Raw genomic sequence first — 17,028 nt, 5'->3', positions numbered from 1 at the left:
CTACAGTCGAGGGTTCGGGACTGTCCCAGTGACCCATCGGATCAAAAGGAGACTTGGGCTTGAGCCTGCCTATAGTGGCTGGCTTACAGTTTGGGGATGATGTCCCGTGGGGTGGCACCTTCCCCGTCCTAACACGAGCCATTTGCTGTGACTTTGGAGGGGAGAGAAAGAGAAGCTGCTTTGCTGTTCTGCAGACAAAAATAAACGTCGCCGTGCTTTGTCTGCAAAGCCAAAACACGTGAAGGTCTGGAACCGGCTTTGCTCTGGAGCTGGGGCTCTCTGTGGCACCGGGGATCCCGTCACCCAGGGCATTCATTCCCTTCCAGGTTGTGGTTCTTGTTACTGTGGGGGTTTTCAGGTTTTTGTTGGGTTTGTTGGGGTTTTTTTTTGTAAAGGACAAGTAAACACGCCTTGCTTCAAGTTAACAAAATAGAAATGCTTATGTTTGCAGTCAGTGACTCAGAATACGAAGCTGTGCAATTCTTGTTTCTTCATCTCTCTCCCGACTCACTCACCCCAATGTGCGATTTCTGTCCGAGTCTTTCTGTACTTCTGCCACTGTAAATGTGAAAGCTTGCTTGCATTATTTTCTAGAAATGCATTTTGCACACTCGGGTTTCGCTGAAGCTCCGTGAAAAGGTTAGTTTGAAGCAGATGAATAAAGCTATGCACATGTTTTGAAAGTTTAATTTGTGTCTCATTACCAGAAGTGACTTATCTGCCCTCTTTTGCATTCCTGTGCTGTCATTGCCTGCATTATCTTCACCATCTCGGAGGGTATGATGTAAGGTGACAGTTCTTTGCTGACAGCTGTAGCAGAAAACTGGCGCTTCTTGATTTTTTTAGTAGCCTCTCTCTCCTTTGCTTTCTCTGTATCTCTCTGTATAGCTATATAAATATATATATTATTTTTTTATTTTAAAGAGCCTACTTTAGTAATTGAATTGGAGGGAGCGAGGTGTGCTGGCTTGTGTTTCAGATACACTTCGTACCGTCGGATGAACGAGTGCCCTTTTATTCTCTGGTCGAGAGCGTGGCGGTGGTACCCGCCAGCATCCTGCCGGGTGTGCGGGTGGTGATGAGGACAGGGAGCGCGTGGCTTGCCCCACATGAAGCAGCTTTGAGGAGGGGATGGAGATCAGTCTGCTGCGACGCAGGCTGGTGGCGTGGGCAAACTTGAGGCTTCTAATGACAAAATTACCTGAAGAGGAACCCTACTGTTGTGTATTCCCACTGTGAGGCGGGAGGGACAGGCTTCCTCGCCGTCCCCGCTGCGGGTGCTGTGGTCCATGGCCCGCTGGAGCGAAGGGTGGGCTCCCTCTGGTCTCTGGGGCGAGAGCTTTATTTCGGTTTTGTTTTCATGAGTTGGTGCGTTGGGTTGCAGGTGCCACCTTTGGAAACTCGTTGCTTAGCCCAGAGCCTTTGTGCAGGAGAGTCAGGGTTTTGTGTCGGGAGAAGGACGCTGACAGCTTTCTCCTCGTGTTCCCTTCGCCGTGGCAGAAATTTGTACTAACTTGACAGCTTTTTTTCATACAGAACAGGGCTGCTTTTCTATCTACCATCACACGTGTACTTACACACCTTCAGCGGCGTGCGAGCCCCTGAAGGTCCTCAACTTGTTTACTGGGGGGACGGATGCCCCTCTCTCCCCCTCCCCTGACTATTTCAGTGTTAAGGGCGGTGCGAAACACAACCGCGCGCTTCGACTGCGGGCTGGGGTGGGAGAGGTCCCGCCAGGGCCCTCTCCTCTCCTGCCACCCCCCGCCTCCGCCGTCGATAAGTTCTCATTTCGTTCGGTTTCCTGGTGTGTATTAAAATCGCCGTGAGGGGTTGTGCTCTACCTGCTCAGGAGCTGAATTACCTCTGACCTGTGGAGAGGGGCAGCCCCTCTTTGTGTCGATGTTGTAGTGTGTGACCACACGAATCGGTAAAGGTAGTCTTTGTTTCCTTCTCCCTTTCCCGGTATTTCCGATTAGGTTAATGCACTCTGTGTGCCCAGCTGGAAAAGCGTAGGCGTTTTCCCAGTCGTGAGAGGGTGGCTAGAAGAGTTAGTGTAATACCTGCTGTAGCTGTGTCTGGCACAGCCCCTTGCGCTGGTATGGGTGATGTCACGGACTGTAAGGATAGGTAATGTCCATGAGCTGTAATGGCATGATGTATCTTTACCAATGATGTCATACTTCACACTAAATGTTTAAAAAAAAAAAAAAGTTACCTGAAATTTTGTTTATTCTGCACCAACAGGTCTTCAAAATTTATCCAAATTTTATTATTTTATCAGGAAAAAAAAATTTGTGTAGATCGAATACGTTAAGACAGACAATAAGTGATGTAAATTGTTGAATAAAAATTTTAAAGTTTGTGGGTGTCAGTGTGACTTTCTTTTTTGCGCTCGCAGGGAGCATCCCTTGGCCCCAGGGATGCTGTATGGCTGATGACTCAACTGTCAGCCCCTTCAGCCTGGCAGCGCTGGCCACAGAGCCCACGAGCAGCACGGCACGGGTGGCTGTGTGGACACGAGTGGCTGTGTGGACATGGGTACCCAGTGCCAGCGCGGCTCAGGGGGACAGGGGGTCTGGAGTGCGGTGTCCTTTACTAAGGAGGGCAAGGAGGGGAGGAAGCCACGCAGCTGCGGAGCTGCAGCAAGCGGGGCTTTGGCTGCTGGGTTTGTGTGTGCAACAATCAGGGGATGAACTTGCCTTAGCATGAGCCCCACTGGGCTTCAGTCCCGCTTAAAACAGGCTGGGAAGAGTCTGGTCCCCACTACTGGTATGGGGATGTGTGACCTTAGTCCCAAACACACAACAGCAAACACCCACCAGACTCGTTTATCTTTTTCTTTCAGTCACATTTATTGGCAATTGTGGCAGTTGGTACCATTTGGGAGTGTTGTTCCCTAAGCAGTTGCAGTACAAGAAGGGGTGGTTATTTCAGGAGGGGAGTATTAGCACCAAAAGGGAGCCGGTGAGCTTTAGAAACCTTGCACAGGTGTACTGGAAAGTGGAGAGCTACTGCTGGACACGCCTGATGGATTGGATCTGGGAGGTCTGGGCATGCGAACCCCACTCTCTCCAGTGCTTGTAGTCTCCTCCGTGGTGGTCGGACTCCAGGACATACTGGTAGCCACGGTACCCAGGGTATTGGTAGCAAACCCAGCTGGAAGAAAAGGAATCGTCAGGTGGCCGGTAAGGGGCACAAGAGGTAAGCACGGGGGTTACGGGATGTCCCCCCTCTGGCTGTGGTGGCACAGCGATGGCAGCGGTTTGTCCCTGCTGCTCATGGTCCTTTGCCCATCACTTACGCGCCGCACTGGATCTTCATGGAGCCCACTTCGTTGTTAGCCCAGCCCATGGCCTGCAGCGAGGGGTAGTCATCGCCAATCTCCCACTGGCGGCCGATGAAGTTGTCTTTCTCAAAGACAGTGATCTTGGATTCCTTGTGATTCTGAGGGGGGGGGGGGAAGAGCAGGGGGTGAGGGGGAGGCAGCACTCCCTCCCTGGCATGGATGGGGATGGTGGGTGGGCAATGACCATCCCTCCCTATGGCATTGCTCAGAGGGTTTCCTGGAGAGGGAGGCGTTCACACCCTGGGCTTTATATTTACTTCAGAGGGGGCTGGTTTTCCCAAAGCCCAGACTGGTGGAGGTGCTCAACAGGGTGCTGCTGGGCCAAGATGAGGCAGGGGTTGGCTTGGGAGGTGTCAGTGACACTATGCCACAGCTACCATCTCAGGCTGGCTGCCCCCCAGCTCTGGTCACGTACAGCTGGCCTAGAAGTTCCCTTAAAAGTTCCAGAAAACAGGGCAGAAAGACCAAATCCTGCTGGAGGGGGGGGGTGGGGGGCAGAGCTGAGCCCACCCCAAGGAGCCTCTGCCACCCGCAGAGCCCTTGGCAGACTGTTTGTCCTCCCTAACCTCACTCCCTTGGCCTGGTGCTGTTGCCTGGGACATTTTAATGGGATCAGAGACGTGACGGCTCGGTGGGAGCCAGGCCACTCACAGCGGAGCAGACGGGGCGGAAGGACATCAGGCGCTCGATGTGGTAGGCATTGCTGCCGCTCCAGGCGTCCCAGCGTGGGTACTCTCCCCTCTCCAGGATGAACTGCTGCCCGCAGAAGCCGGTGTGTTCGTAACCGACCCAGCTGCAAAAACAGAGCAAGGGCTGCCAGGGCTTCCTGTGGCAGCTCCGGGCCCCCTGCTCGGGGCTGGCACCGGGGCACGGGTGTAGGTGTGAGGAGGAGGTCGGGTCTGGCCTCTGCCCACAGCTCGGGAGGAAAGGAAGCAGTGCTGGATGTGGGCAGGGAACCTGGGGAGCGTGGAACCGCATCTGGTGCCTGGAAGGCAGCCCGCACGGCAGCACTGGCATCCCCAGCTGCAGCAGGTGATGGGGTCCCTCCCGCCAGGGGCCCAGCCTGCGAGGGTGGCTCGCTTTCCCCTAACCGCTCTGTGGTTATTTACACTGATCGGCATTGTGTTAGGGTGCCACGGAACATCCCAGCTGCCCTTCTCTCCCAAAGGCCTTATTTCTTGCTTGCTTCCCAACTACAACCTGGCACAGCTGGAAAGACCTGAGTTCCTGTGCCCAAACCAGGCAGAACACATCTGGCTCTGGGCAGGGCAGGGACCCGCCACCTGTCCCCTTTCTGCATCCCCCTTTTGCTGAAAACAAAGGAGACGTGAGTGGGATGCCTCCACCCTGCCTGTCCCCAGGGTGGGGACCTCTCCTGGGCATGTCCCCGTACAGAGAGCAGGGACAGGGGCAGCCGCAGCCGAGCGGGGAGGCAGAGGCTGGGCTGGGGGCTGGAAGGCAGATGGCACAGGCTGTGCAGCCCACGGACCCCCTGCTTAGGGTGCACACAGGGTGCTGAGGGGCACGCCGAGCCAGGGGGGGGGGGGTCAAGGGCCTGTTGCCACTGACTCAAACTGAGCCCCAGCCCCACGTCCCGCAGCCAGCCTGCCCCCGTGCAAGGTGAACAGCCTGATTAGGAACATGTCAACTGGAGCAGTGAGCTGATTACGGCGCGAGCACGCATGCCGCTATAATCCCATTAGCATTACAAACCCTAAATATAGCAGCGCAAATCTATCTTGTCTGCTTCCCCCGCCCCAGCGGGATGCTTGCCACAGGGACCGCTCCTTACACACAGTGTCTCGGAGTAGCTCGGGAGAGGTCTTGCCTGTGCCAGGGAAGATTCCCGTGCACGCGGAGAAGCCCGGCTCTGCTCCCTACCCCTGCCAGCGAGCGGGCAGCCCAGCGCAGGCTGTGGAAGGCTGCACTCTGGCCCTGGGGAGCTGCACAGCGCAGCGCTGGGCTCAGGGTAGGAAAGGTGGTTCTCTAGGCACGGTGCTTCGTGGGGTTACAGGGCGGGATGGGGACCAAGCTGAGCTCAAGAGCTGCTCAATGAGCACTGATCTTCATTGCATCCTTGGTCACCATCCCTGAGGGGCACCAGCGAGCTCCAAACCTGGCTGCTCCAAGACTATGGGAGGCAGTTTTGGATGATGCTAGAGGTGTTGCCACTGTCCTCTGGCCCTCTGTCTGTGTCAGTGCTGCCCAAGGCTGGCTGCTCTACCCTGGCAGGGTGGCATCCCCCACGCCTGGCTTCCCCTGGCTGCAGTGCTTGGGCGGAGCGAGGACAAACAGCCCTGCTCCACGCTTAGGCACCCCTCGCCATGCCAGCCCACCTGGGAAAGCATCCCCACCACTGGCAGCCGGGTACTCACGCTCCACACTCCACCTTCAGGGAGCGGATGTTGTCGAAGCCGCACTCCATGATGTTTGGACAGGCTGAAGTGAATTCCATCCTCTTGCCCTGGAAGTTTTCTTGGTCATAGACGGTGATCTGGAACGGAGAGCGAGCTGCCAAGTTGGGAACTGCCCAGCAGTGGCACCAAGCGATTCAGCGCCTCTTTGAGACGGAGGGTTGCGCTCCGTCCGTCCGGGGAAGAGCCGGCAGAGGCTGCACTGGGCACCCCTCTGGGCTGGGGCACGGCCCCGCACACCTCTGTGTGTCCCTGCACTGCTGGCCCCACGGCGCCCTGCCTTGGTGTCGGGGGAGCCGCATGCCGGCCCCCGCTCCGCTCTCCTGCTCACCCCTGTGGAGATCAGTTCCCGGGGTAGCGGTGCTGTCTGGAGAGAGGAGCGGAGCCGTTCTGGGACGGGTGGGTGGCAGGGCTGTGGCTGGCGGTTCTCCCGGCCTCTGCTCCGAACGCTCTAGGGCAAAGAGGATTAACGGGGGAAAGGGCAACAGGGAACTCCCCGGGGGGCTGCGGCTGATGCTCTCCTCTTCGGCGGGGTGCGCCCTGCTTGCGCACACGCTGCTTCTCTCCCTCTCAGCTCCCTCCTCGGGCTGTGTCCCCGGAGCTATTGCCAGACCCCTCAGGGCTGCTCACCTCCTGGCTCTGCGGTGCCCACCGACCCCTTTGCAGCCCTCGTGCCTGGCTGGCCCCTGCCAGCCCTGCCTGCCTGCACTGACAGGGGAGGGCGAATAACAGCGTGTGGCTTTCGGGGACTGCTGTAACTGCCTGGCACGGGACGACTGGTAAGAGCAGGGCATGGCTGGCCAGGGTGCTGCAAAGGGACTTATGAAAACACCTAGGAGGTGTTTGAGGAGGCGGGAGGCAAGTTCCCATGAGCAGAGGACAGGGGAGCCTGGCTTCCTGTGCTTCCCCCTGCCTCACAGCTCGCTGTGCAGCTTTCCTGGTCCCGGAGAACTGGCTTTGCCCCTCTCCCTGTCCCCCACCTGCACACAGGGAAAGGCGAGATATGAGGGGTGTGAGGACGTACCTTCCATGGGCCCATGGGGACAGGCAGAGGGTTTGTCTGAGCCATCTTTGCTGCTGGTACGGTGTCTGGAGAAGGAAGGAAAAGCCGTTTGCGCCAGAGCACACCCCTGTGCATCCCTGCTGCCTGCTCATGGAGCCAGGGGACAGCTCTGTGCCCACTGCCCGTGGTGCCTGTTGAAAGGCAGTTGCCCTGCTGCTGGGGATGAGCCACACCAGTCACAGCAAGACCCTCTTGCTAGCTGCAGGATGGGGTGGAGGGCATGGCAGGGTGCTCTGGGACACATCCAAAGCAGGGTGCTCCCTTCTCGCCGCCCCAGTACCCCTTCCCTCCTCCCGGCCATGGCATGGAGCCTGCACGCCTGCCGGGGATGGTGCCTGGCTCCTCTTTCTCATTCCCCGAGGCCAGGCCATTGCTAGGAAAAAGACTGCTGAGAGCCATAGCGGGAAGCTGCGGCAGGGAGCACCAGCTGCCATGTGCCTGGCAGTGTCCAAGAGACCCGCCTGCTCCTCTCTCCGTGCCCTGGCACCCCAGCTGTGCCTCCAGCTAATGGTGGGAGATGCCAGCCAGCATGCCGTGCTGGGGGCCAGGGCCAGGTGGGTGCCAGGGGTGGGCTGCCCGGCGGTAAGAGGGGCTCTCAGCCACCCCAGCTGCCAGCAGGGACGTGTGAGCCTGTCTTTTGCCATGGGAAATGGCAACGATCCCTCTGGGTGTCTTTTGCCACCAGGCAGGAGGAAGGATGTCTGCCCGGCCAGCCAGAGGCAGCAGGAGTGAGTAGGGGGCGAGGTGGGAGAGGTGCGATCGGTCCCAGGACTCACCTAGCTCAGGCGGTTACTGCTGCTTCGCCCATGTAATGTTTGCCTACTTCAGCGGCTCAGCTTTTATAGGGTGCTGCTGGCCGGGAGCCGGTGCCAGCGTTTGCAGAGCCGTCAGCACAATGCTTGCTCTGGCATTGTCCCGCTGATCCCCGGAGATTTCAGCTGCTCATCCCCATGGTCTGAGCCACATTCTTAGGGAAAAAGAAAAAAAAAATTTGATAATAAAAAAAAAAAATAATCGGGGCGGCTGTTTGCACAGATAATCTTGGGCACAAATGACTCAACGGTTTGACTGCTCTGGCATTTTCCAGGGGCAATGCACCGCGCCGTCACGGGGCGAGTGTGGGGGCTGGCCCGGCCTTGGTGTGGGCTGGCGTGGTGGGGATGGCGCAGCGACCCCCCGGTGAGACCCCGTGGGTGGTGGGCTCGGCTGTGTGTCTACTGGGCGCCACCATTGCCTTGCTCTGCCGGCCACGGTGGGTCCCTGCCTCCATGTGGGTGCGGATACCCTCCTCCAACCATGGCCCCGTGGCAGGCAAGGGGGGCTGCGAGGCTGCTCCTCCCCACTTGGAGGGAGCCGGTGTGGGGCCTCCCTTTCGCTGGCCCAGCAGCCATGGCCCCGAGGCCACCCTGAGCCCCGGTGCTCGCCCCCCAGCCTGACACAGCATGGCCACCGCCCTGGGCCCATGCCCAGCGGTGGAGCCGCCATGGGCCTGCGAGGCCTCAGGCCTGCGGTAACCATGGCAACGAGGCACCCCTAGGCCTCAGGCCTCACGGTAACTATGGCAACCAGGTCCGGCTCCCCCATACCCACCGGGGCTCCCTCGGAGCCCTGGTGGGGCGGGCACCATAGGCCTCAGGGTGTCATGGCGGGCGCAGGCCCGGGCCCTTGGGGGTCACGAGGCGAGCGTGGCGGCGCGGGCTGCTGCCTCAGCGCATGGCTGCCGGCACAATGCACCGCCCGCGTCTGACTGCCCCTTTTGTCTCCCTGCTGGGCAGCCGGCACAAAACAAAGCGCCCCGTCAGCGCTGCCTGCGGCACGGCCTGGCGCCCAGCCCAGGGGACCTTGGCGGGGCTGTGCTGCAGCAATGGCACCCTCCCAGCCCAGCCCGAGGGGGCCCAGCGGGGTCCTGGGGGACCCCTCCTGTGGCCACGGCTGCACCAGGGCGGGGGGAAGCCAGGGGGTGGGGGGCTGTGGGTGCTGCGCTGGAGCCTGGGTGCTCTGCGGGAATGGGGATGGCAAAGCTAGGAGGGGGGTGTCACTGGGAAGCAGAGCTGTGAGGCTGCACCCCAAAGGCTGGACACCAGCTCCTGGGGTGGTCCGTACTGCCACGTCCCAGCAAATGTTGGGTCAGGGAAGGGGAGCAACAGGGCCACCTGCCCTCCGCGGGGCTCCCCAAATGTGGGGCTGGCGGTGGGAACACTCCTGTAAATGCTCAGGGCACCCCCGCTGCGCACCCTGCCCCGTCACCCCTGGCTGCAAGGGGGAGGCCAGGCTGCAGCTCGGCCCCGCTCCCTGCAGCCCCTCGGGCATGCCCCGGCCATGGCTCCGCGGAGGCTTTGCCAGGAGCCCGGTGCCACTAGAGGGAGAGCTCACCCCGAGCAGACCGGGCCGCGGCCGGCGCATGCGGGTGTGCAGCGTGTGCGGGGGCTGGACGGCGCCGCGCACCTCCTGCGCCCCACGCCGCCACCCGGCTCCCCCTGCCAAGGGAAAACGCTGGCTCTGCCTGAAAACCACCCCAGGGCAAAGCCCGGAGCTGGCAGCCACCCCAGGCAGGAGCAGGGTGGGGGCAAAGCCCCTCCGTGTCAGGCATGACCAGGGACAGGTCACCCTGGGCAGAGAGCAGGACCCCAGGGTAGGGCCTGGGCTGCCGTGGGCTCCTCACCTTCTCTCCCAGCTCACACCGAGCACTGCTGGCAGGGCAGGAGCCCACACACCCCCCGGCAGGGACCTGGGGGGGCCGGGGGCAAGCGCCTGGGGAGCCACTGCTGTGACGATGCTGGCGGGTCCATGGGTTGTCCGGAACAACTGGTTTTTCTAGATCCCAGAGACTATAAAAAAGCAGTGACCTACTTAGGAAACCCTGTGGTGCTGTGAAACAGATGCTTCCCCTTCCAGCCCAGCTCAGGGCCCTTGCTGCTCTAGCCAGCCATCTGCATCTGCCAGGGGCACCCCAAAATGCTGCTGGCACCGGAGCTTTTTTCCCTGGAAAGCTCAGGGTGACAGGGAAACTTTTCCGTGAATGTGGGGTTTGCTGGTGCCTGTGAAACACCGTGCCAGGGGAGAGCTGCTCAGGGCAGCCCAGCCCTAGGAGAGGAGGCTGGAGAGGGCGGATGGGATCTTGTGGGCACAGGCACCTGCCCGCCTTGCTGGGACGCACGGAGGTGGTTAGCCCTGGGAGGTAGCAGGAGGCTGGCCCCGCTGGGTGGCTGCTCATGGCAGGGCTGTGTGAGACACCAGGAACCTTGTGGTGTCCCACGGCTTGGTGGTTCCAACCGGCATCAGCCCTGCCACTGCCTGCCCAGCGCGATAAGGAAGCAGGAGCTGCCGCAGGCTGTAACCAGCTGTTCATCCGCCTGTGCCGGAGAGGCAGGGCAGAGGTACAGTTGCACGACGTGTCCCTTTGCCACCACAGCTGGGAAACCCACCTGGCAGCCAGGCCAGGGCTCTGCCTCCCCTCCAGTTCACCCATCCCCGTCCCTGCTCTCCAGATGGCTGTGGCTCCCTGTGCTTGGCACCACGTGCCTGGGACAAAGGAAAGCATGACAAAAGCAGGTGGCTGTGCTCACTGCCGCCGTCCTCTGCTGCTGCAGGGGCTGTATCTCCTCTACTGCTGCGTCCCTCGGCCCAGGGCCAAGTGCAGGGCCCCTTGCACAGCTGCCAGCTTGCTCTTGCCATGCTCTTGCACACCCGTGCTGCTCTGCTGCTACATCAGGGCTGTGCCCTGGGTATGTGCTATGGCTGAAAATCACACCCAGCCTTACCGCTGTGAGGGAACAGGGCTTGCGACCCCCAGGCACGGGTGTCCCAAGAGTGGGGGTGAAGCTGGTGGGGCTCCCAGTGCTCATGGGGGTGGTGCTTGCCGGTGCCGAGCTGCTCTGTGCTGAGGGCTGGACAGAGGGGACCTTTCCCCCATGCATGGCAAGGCTCAGCCTCCGGCTGGTGTGCAACCCAGCACTGCTGCGCTGCAAGGCAAGGTGGCGAGGCTGCAGCCGCAGGGAGGACCAGAGTCCCCCTTGCCCTGCCACGCTCACAGCTCCATTGCAGAAGAGCCAAGAGCACCCACTCAGCCCCCGACAGACAGCTGCAGGGATTTGGAGTGAGCACTCTGGGGTGCCCCAGAGCAGCGCAGGAGTGAGAGGTGGCAGGGGCAGTGCTGGGGGCAGACCCCTGTCCCCACAAGTCCCTCTCTCCATCCTGAGCTTTCCAGCAGAGGCTAAGCACTCCCTGAGAAGTGCTATTGGAATGAGCTCGTGGATGCCCATCTCTGGGGTCCAGCTTCCCCAAGCCCTGCTCCAGCTTCCCCAGGGCTGCTGGGCCATCCACGTCCCACGAAGGGCCCAGGGGTGGCCCAGCTGCTCCCACGTCTGATAGCAAGGGCAGCTGGCCCAGCACAGACTGCAGGGCTTGTCCTGAAACCATCCGTCCCCAGGGCAGTTGCCACCGGCCTCCTGCTGTTGGTGGCCAGGGGTGGCCCATAGGGCTTTAGCTGTTCTGGTGGACCCTGATGCGACATCCCGAAGCTGGACACGAGTGGAAGGGGTGTAACATAGGCTCTGTGGTGCTCGCTGCTGGGCGCACTGAAGGATGCTCATCATTCATCACGTGCCATCTCCCAGCCAAGGCAGCCAGGCACCATCCTGAGCAGTCTGGCTCCTGCAGGCTTGCAGCCCTCCCTGGGGACAGGCGGTATGGGGACAACTGTCGGCAGCAAAATGGCTCTGCAGGTGGCTCTGCCATGTCCTGCTTTGTATTCCCCAGGCTCAGCATGGCCAGCGGGGACTGGCCACCTTGCTCTGGCAGCCCCTCCCTGTGCCTGATCCCCTACAAGGGGAACCCCAGCAGTGTGTGTGTGTGCGCACTGGTGCAATGCATGGGGGTGTGCGTGCACTGGTGTGAGCACACGACATGCATGTTTTCCAGCAGGTGTGTGGCATTGCATGGCAAGGACCAGCGTGCATGCATTGCAGGGGTGTGCCGGAGGGACTGCACATTGCTGTGCATGCACTGGGGGTGTGAGCATGCTACGTGTGTGTGCAGCTGTGCAAAAGCAGGTGTGCACGTGTGCTGCGGGGTTTCTGAGCAGGGAGGTGCGCTGCAGGGCGCGGGGGGGGGGGGGGGGGGGGGTGTGCCACAGCCGTGCATCGCCGGGGGGCACCCTGGGGCGGGGGGGGGGGGTGGCAGCGGGCGGGTGCGTGTGCCTGCTGTGCACAGGGGGTGCTCATCGCAGCGCCTGAGTGTTCCTGGGTGGGCAGGACACCGCCGTACAGGGCCGTACCGTGCCGTGCCGTTCTGTTCCGTTCCAGGCTGTGCCGAACCGAACCGTGCCCTACTGAGCCATGCCTTGCTGTGCCGAGCCGAGCCGAACCGTGCCCTGCTGAGCCATGCCTTGCTGTGCCGAGCCGAGCCGAGCCGTGCCGTGCCGTGCCGAGCCGAGCCGTGCCGTGCCGTGCCGAGCCGTGCCGAGCCGAGCCGTGCCGTGCCGTGCCGTGCCGAGCCGAGCCGAGCCGAGCCGAGCCGTGCCGTGCCGAGCCGAGCCGAGCCGAGCCGAGCCGTGCCGTGCCGAGCCGAGCCGAGCCGAGCCGTGCCGTGCCGAGCCGAGCCGAGCCGAGCCGTGCCGTGCCGTGCCGTGCCGTGCCGTGCCGTGCCGAGCCGAGCCGTGCCGTGCCGTGCCGAGCCGAGCGGCGCGCGCAGAGCCGGCAGTGCCCGCCCCGGTGCGGAGCTGCCCCGCCCCGCCCCGCCCCGCCCCGCCCCGCCGCCGGGGCCCGGCACCGCCGCCGCCAGCACCGGGCCCCGCTCCGCCGCCGCTGCCGGGTGAGTACCCGCCGCGCCCCCACCGCCACCGGTACCGGTACCGGCCGCGGGGCGGGGGCACGCACCGGCCGGCGCGGGGAGGCGGGAGGCCGGGCTGCGTCTGCGTCGCCCCCCGGCCGGGCCGGGCCGGGCCGGGCTCTGCGTGTGTCCGTGCCGGTGCCCCCGTGGCGTTGCACAACGGTGCGTGTGTGTGCGCGTTTGTGCGCGTGTGTGCGCGTGTGTGCGCGTGTGTGCGGGTGCGCGCGTGCCCCGCCGGTGCTGCTGCGGGGCGGTGTGCGCGTGGCCCGCTGTTGTCTTGCAGCGCCTGTGCTTGTGCATCCCCCGGCGTCTTGCGGTGCGTGTGCATGCGTGTGCGTGCGTGTGCATGCCTCTGTGCGTGCATGTGTGTGGCGGCCCCCATTGTGTCACCTTGTGCAAGCCCCCCCTGCTGCACTGCGGGGTGTGTTTGTGCGTGCCCCCCCCCCCCCCCCCCCCCCCCCCGGTTGCATTGCAGCACCTGTGTGTTTAGCACTCAAGCTGTGGGGTGCTGGAGGTGTGTGCACCCTGCTGGGGGTAGCTGTGGGTGCCAGGGTGGGCAGGCACTCTCCACCGGGGGACAGGTAGACTGGCCCTGCACCCTTTGGGTGCCCCAGCACCCACAGCAGGGCTGGCCCCGCTACCAGGGAGAAACCACCGACCTGGGCCTTTCCACTGGGGAATTGCACCCAAAGCCGTTAGCCCGGCTCACCATTAACCATTAACAATCGCTGCTGGGGCCGGTGACACTGGCACCTGGGTCTCTTTTTGGGGTGACACAAGAGGGGGTGGGTGGCCTCGCAGCAAGTTGCCTGTGGCCGCCACGGCGCCTGCTTGCACGTTAATTTGCCCAGAGAGGAATATATAGAGCAGTGGGTGAGGGCTGGGACGCGCGTCCAGAAATAGTGTGGTTTCCAGCCGGCCTGTGAGATGCAAATCGTCTGGTCAACAAGCGCCGGAGCTAAACTTAGGGCAATTACAGAAAAGTGTGGGCCCGTGGCGGGTGCGTGAGGGCACACGGCAGCTGGTGCTCCCCCACCCCGGGCTGGCCCTGGCACCCTGGCACTGGGGGACCCCCATCTGGCAGCTCCCACTGCCCCATCCCCACTGGGAGCCGTGTTCCCACAGCGCCTGCACCGGCGCTGAACTTTGCCCAGCGGTGAGCCACGGCTCAGCCCTTCACCTTTGCAATGGGCTGGGCCGTGCGGGGGGTCACGCTGTGAATTTGGGGCCAGAAACAGGCGATGGGGGAGGTGCGTGCCCAGTGGTGACGGGGCTGTGACCCACCTGTCCTCCCCCCAGCTGATCACTGAACCATCTCCTGCTTTCGCTCCCACACAGCAGAGCCTGGCAGCGATCGCTGCCCCTGTTTTGTAGGGACTCTTGGGCTGTTTTATGGCCCGGCTTTGGGGCGAGGTGGGTGCCAGCATGCCACGCATGCACCCTGTGCACCCTCCTGGCCTCTGCCACCAGCCTGGGGTGATGCTGCAAAGCCATCTTTGCTGCTGGACGTGGGGTTCCCACAGCAGGAGGACCCAAAATCCCACTTTGGAGACAGCGTAGTGGCACATCCCAGCTGTGACTCGGGTAAATCTGGGATTGTTTTCCTCCTGACACATCCCAACATTGTCTGTAAGGGCAGGCAGTGCAGAGGGATTTGGAAACCCCCTAAATTTCCTTGTTCTGTGGAAAACTTGTGTCCAGCAAGGAGGCAAGGAGCCATCGCATGGGTCAGCCCCCTTTGCCCTGTGTGGGAGCTGGGCTGGCCATTCGGCATCGCTGCCGCTGGCACCTATTCCCTGGCATGGCATTGTCCCTGCCTGGCCGGGCATAGCTGGGGCGTGGGATGCCCCAATGTGGCGTGCCCAAGGAGGTAATGACTGCCAGCTCGTGTGCCAAAGCAGTGTGCAAGCATGGCCTTACTGCCGGCATTGCAGCGGGGAACGGAGCAGGGAGGGCAAGCGACCAGGAAACTTGCACTGCAGGTCCCTGCGCGGGGAGCGTGTCGGACGAGATTGCGTCTCGGGGAGAGAAGGAGTGGCCCAGAGTTTCAGTGAACGCCTCCCCACCTGAAACACCCCGGCAGGGATGTGGGGGCTTGTGGCCATGGTGGGACAGCGAGGGGGAAGTTGTGTGTCCCCCCCCAGCTTCTGCTTGGGTGACTCAGGAAGGGCTTTTGTGTTTGGGGGCCTCCAGCTGGAGCTCCCTTTCTGCCACCTGGCCCTTCCAGAGTGACATCTACTGTCCCCTGCCAGCCCAGATGTCACAGCAGCGTCCTTGTGTGCAATCCCAGGGCACAGCCGGCGCCCGCGGGTGCCTCTCCCACTCCCTGTCATGGCTCATGCATGCTGCTGCCCCAAACACGCCTGGCAATGGGTAATCCTGGAGCGAGCCCGGGCTGAGTCAGGGAAGGCACGTTGGGTCTGATTCAGGAGCAGGGAGACGTTCAGCAGCCGCCTCCTGCTCGCGGGGTTGGGCTGCACCCATCCGGCATCCCCAGAGTGTGCGTGCCGCTGGCAGGAGCCTCCTTGGGGAAAAAGGCAGCAAACCACAACGGCATCCCACGTTGGCTGGGGACGCTGGGGTGTTTGCTCCAGCCCACGAATCTCTTGTCCCCCCTGTCCCACGCCTGCCAGCAGTGGCCTTGTGTGGGGCACCCGTGGCCAGGCCGCCGGTGCTGCCTGATTAGCCATGCAGTTGGTAACGCTTGTTCCCCCTTTTTGTTGAGCGTACAAAGGCCGGGAGGGAGCGTGTGTGCAGGGGAGAGAAACCTCCGAGGACAAAGAGCCCGCTGGCCGCCTGTCTCCTAGCGCCTCGCCTCTAACCAGCACCTGCCCTGCAAGCGGCTCTGCTCCTGAGTGTCCCCCCAACAGCCTTAGGAAGGGGTCGTGGCAGCCCCCTCCCTGCTGTAGGGTGGGCGCAGGGTGTGCAGCCCCCTCCCTGCTGTAGGGTGGGCGCAGGGTGTGCAGCCCCCTCCCTGCCATAGGGTGAGCACAGGGTGCTCTCGGGGGTTCAGCTCTTTTGGCTTTGGGGATGTGCAGGCAGCTGGGGTACCGTGGCATGCGGCACAGCAGGGGGACAGGGACGGGCGCAGGTGGTTCCCTCCCTGCCATTGTCTGCGCCGAGGCCATGGCAGCGCTGCGGAGGAGCCGGCAGAGAGCAGCCCCTGCTATGGCGCAGCCACGGGCCCTTTGCTGGCAGCACCTGCTGCAGGTCATGGGAGGGAGCTGGGCTGTCCCCGGACTTAGGTCAGTGCTCGCCCTGCAGCCAGCATTTCAGGGAGAGGAGAAAGGAGCGGGCTTGTTTCCGCGCATTTTGGGGTCCTGCCGATCCATGTCCTGGCTGTGGGCCTGGGCAAAGCCCTGGGTGCTGCAGGGGAGGGCAGAACCCTGGCGTTGGGTGGTCTGGGCGGCAGAGCCATGGCAGCCCCTCTGGCTGTGGGCAGGAGGCTCGGAGCTAGTGAACACAGCCACCTGGCTGCACTGCGTGCCCGACCTTGTCCCTCCGACTGCTTCCTCTCACCCCCTTGGCTGTATCGCGTGCCTGGGGCTGGCACTGTGCTGTGGCTTGCAGAGCTCTGCCCTTGCATGCCCTGTGGCTGGGCCTCTCCTGGGCATGTGTGCTCTGGCCCCAAGGGGCAGCAGGGTTCAGGCAGTCCCCTCTGGTCCCGTGAACTCGTATGGCTTTGCTGAGGGGAGGCCGTGTTCCCCATGTCCCACTGGGTGCCTTCAGGGACAGTGGGCACCGCTCCTTGCGGGGAGGAGGCACAGGCAGTGGCAGTGATGCAGCACTGATGCTGCGCTCCGCCAAGGTGCAGCTTGGCACAGCATGGCACAGCACGGCATCCACACACCCCGGGATGCCCACGGAGCTTGTGCTGCCAGCATAGGCAGTGCTGCCTGTCCCCGTGGGTTGCCCAAACCTCGTCCCCATGCCCGTCAGAGAGCTCTAAAGCAGATGCTTCAAATGTGGGGAGTTTTCCTGTTGTCCTTTGTGCCGAGGTTAAGTTCCTGCGCGGCTTCCTGCCCCGTTATATATAGCCGTCAGCCTGCCCCGCATGGCGCTGCCAGCCGGCTGCTCCACTTCGGAGTTGTTTATCTGCAGCCCAAGCACTTGATGGATATCGAGGCAGTGGGGAGGGTTCTGGCGGGCACTGGTTGCCCTGTGGGCAGACAGGTCCCTTAGCAGCCCCTGAAGCTGTGGGTGCCCCCAGGGGCTGGGTGCATGCAGTGGGGTTTTTTTGGGTGGGGGAGTCTGGGGTTTCTGCTGTACCATGGTTTTGCCACCGGCTGTGTTCTCCCCACCCCCCCGGTGTGGGATGCCCGAATGAAAGAGCAACTGTTCCTGGAGGTCACTGGTAGCGTCATGAGTTTCTGTGT

General features: G+C 62.4%; 1 protein-coding gene across 1 annotated transcript; it reads right to left on the bottom strand.

The window, feature by feature from the left end:
- Window positions 1-2,827: 2,827 nt before the first annotated feature.
- CRYBA1 (crystallin beta A1) lies at window positions 2,828-12,496 on the bottom strand. Its single transcript, XM_055797851.1, is given in 9 exon segments — window positions 2,828-3,156; window positions 3,302-3,444; window positions 3,998-4,139; window positions 5,722-5,840; window positions 6,092-6,211; window positions 6,785-6,849; window positions 7,600-7,612; window positions 7,614-7,790; window positions 12,099-12,496. Coding segments are annotated over 8 exon segments (768 nt in total). The 5' UTR covers window positions 7,632-7,790; window positions 12,099-12,496; the 3' UTR covers window positions 2,828-3,008.
- Window positions 12,497-17,028: the final 4,532 nt, after the last annotated feature.

This window comes from Falco peregrinus, chromosome 2, assembly GCF_023634155.1.
Source record: "Falco peregrinus isolate bFalPer1 chromosome 2, bFalPer1.pri, whole genome shotgun sequence".
Lineage (NCBI taxonomy): Eukaryota > Metazoa > Chordata > Aves > Falconiformes > Falconidae > Falco > Falco peregrinus.
This window is presented reverse-complemented; position numbering and strand designations above follow the sequence as displayed.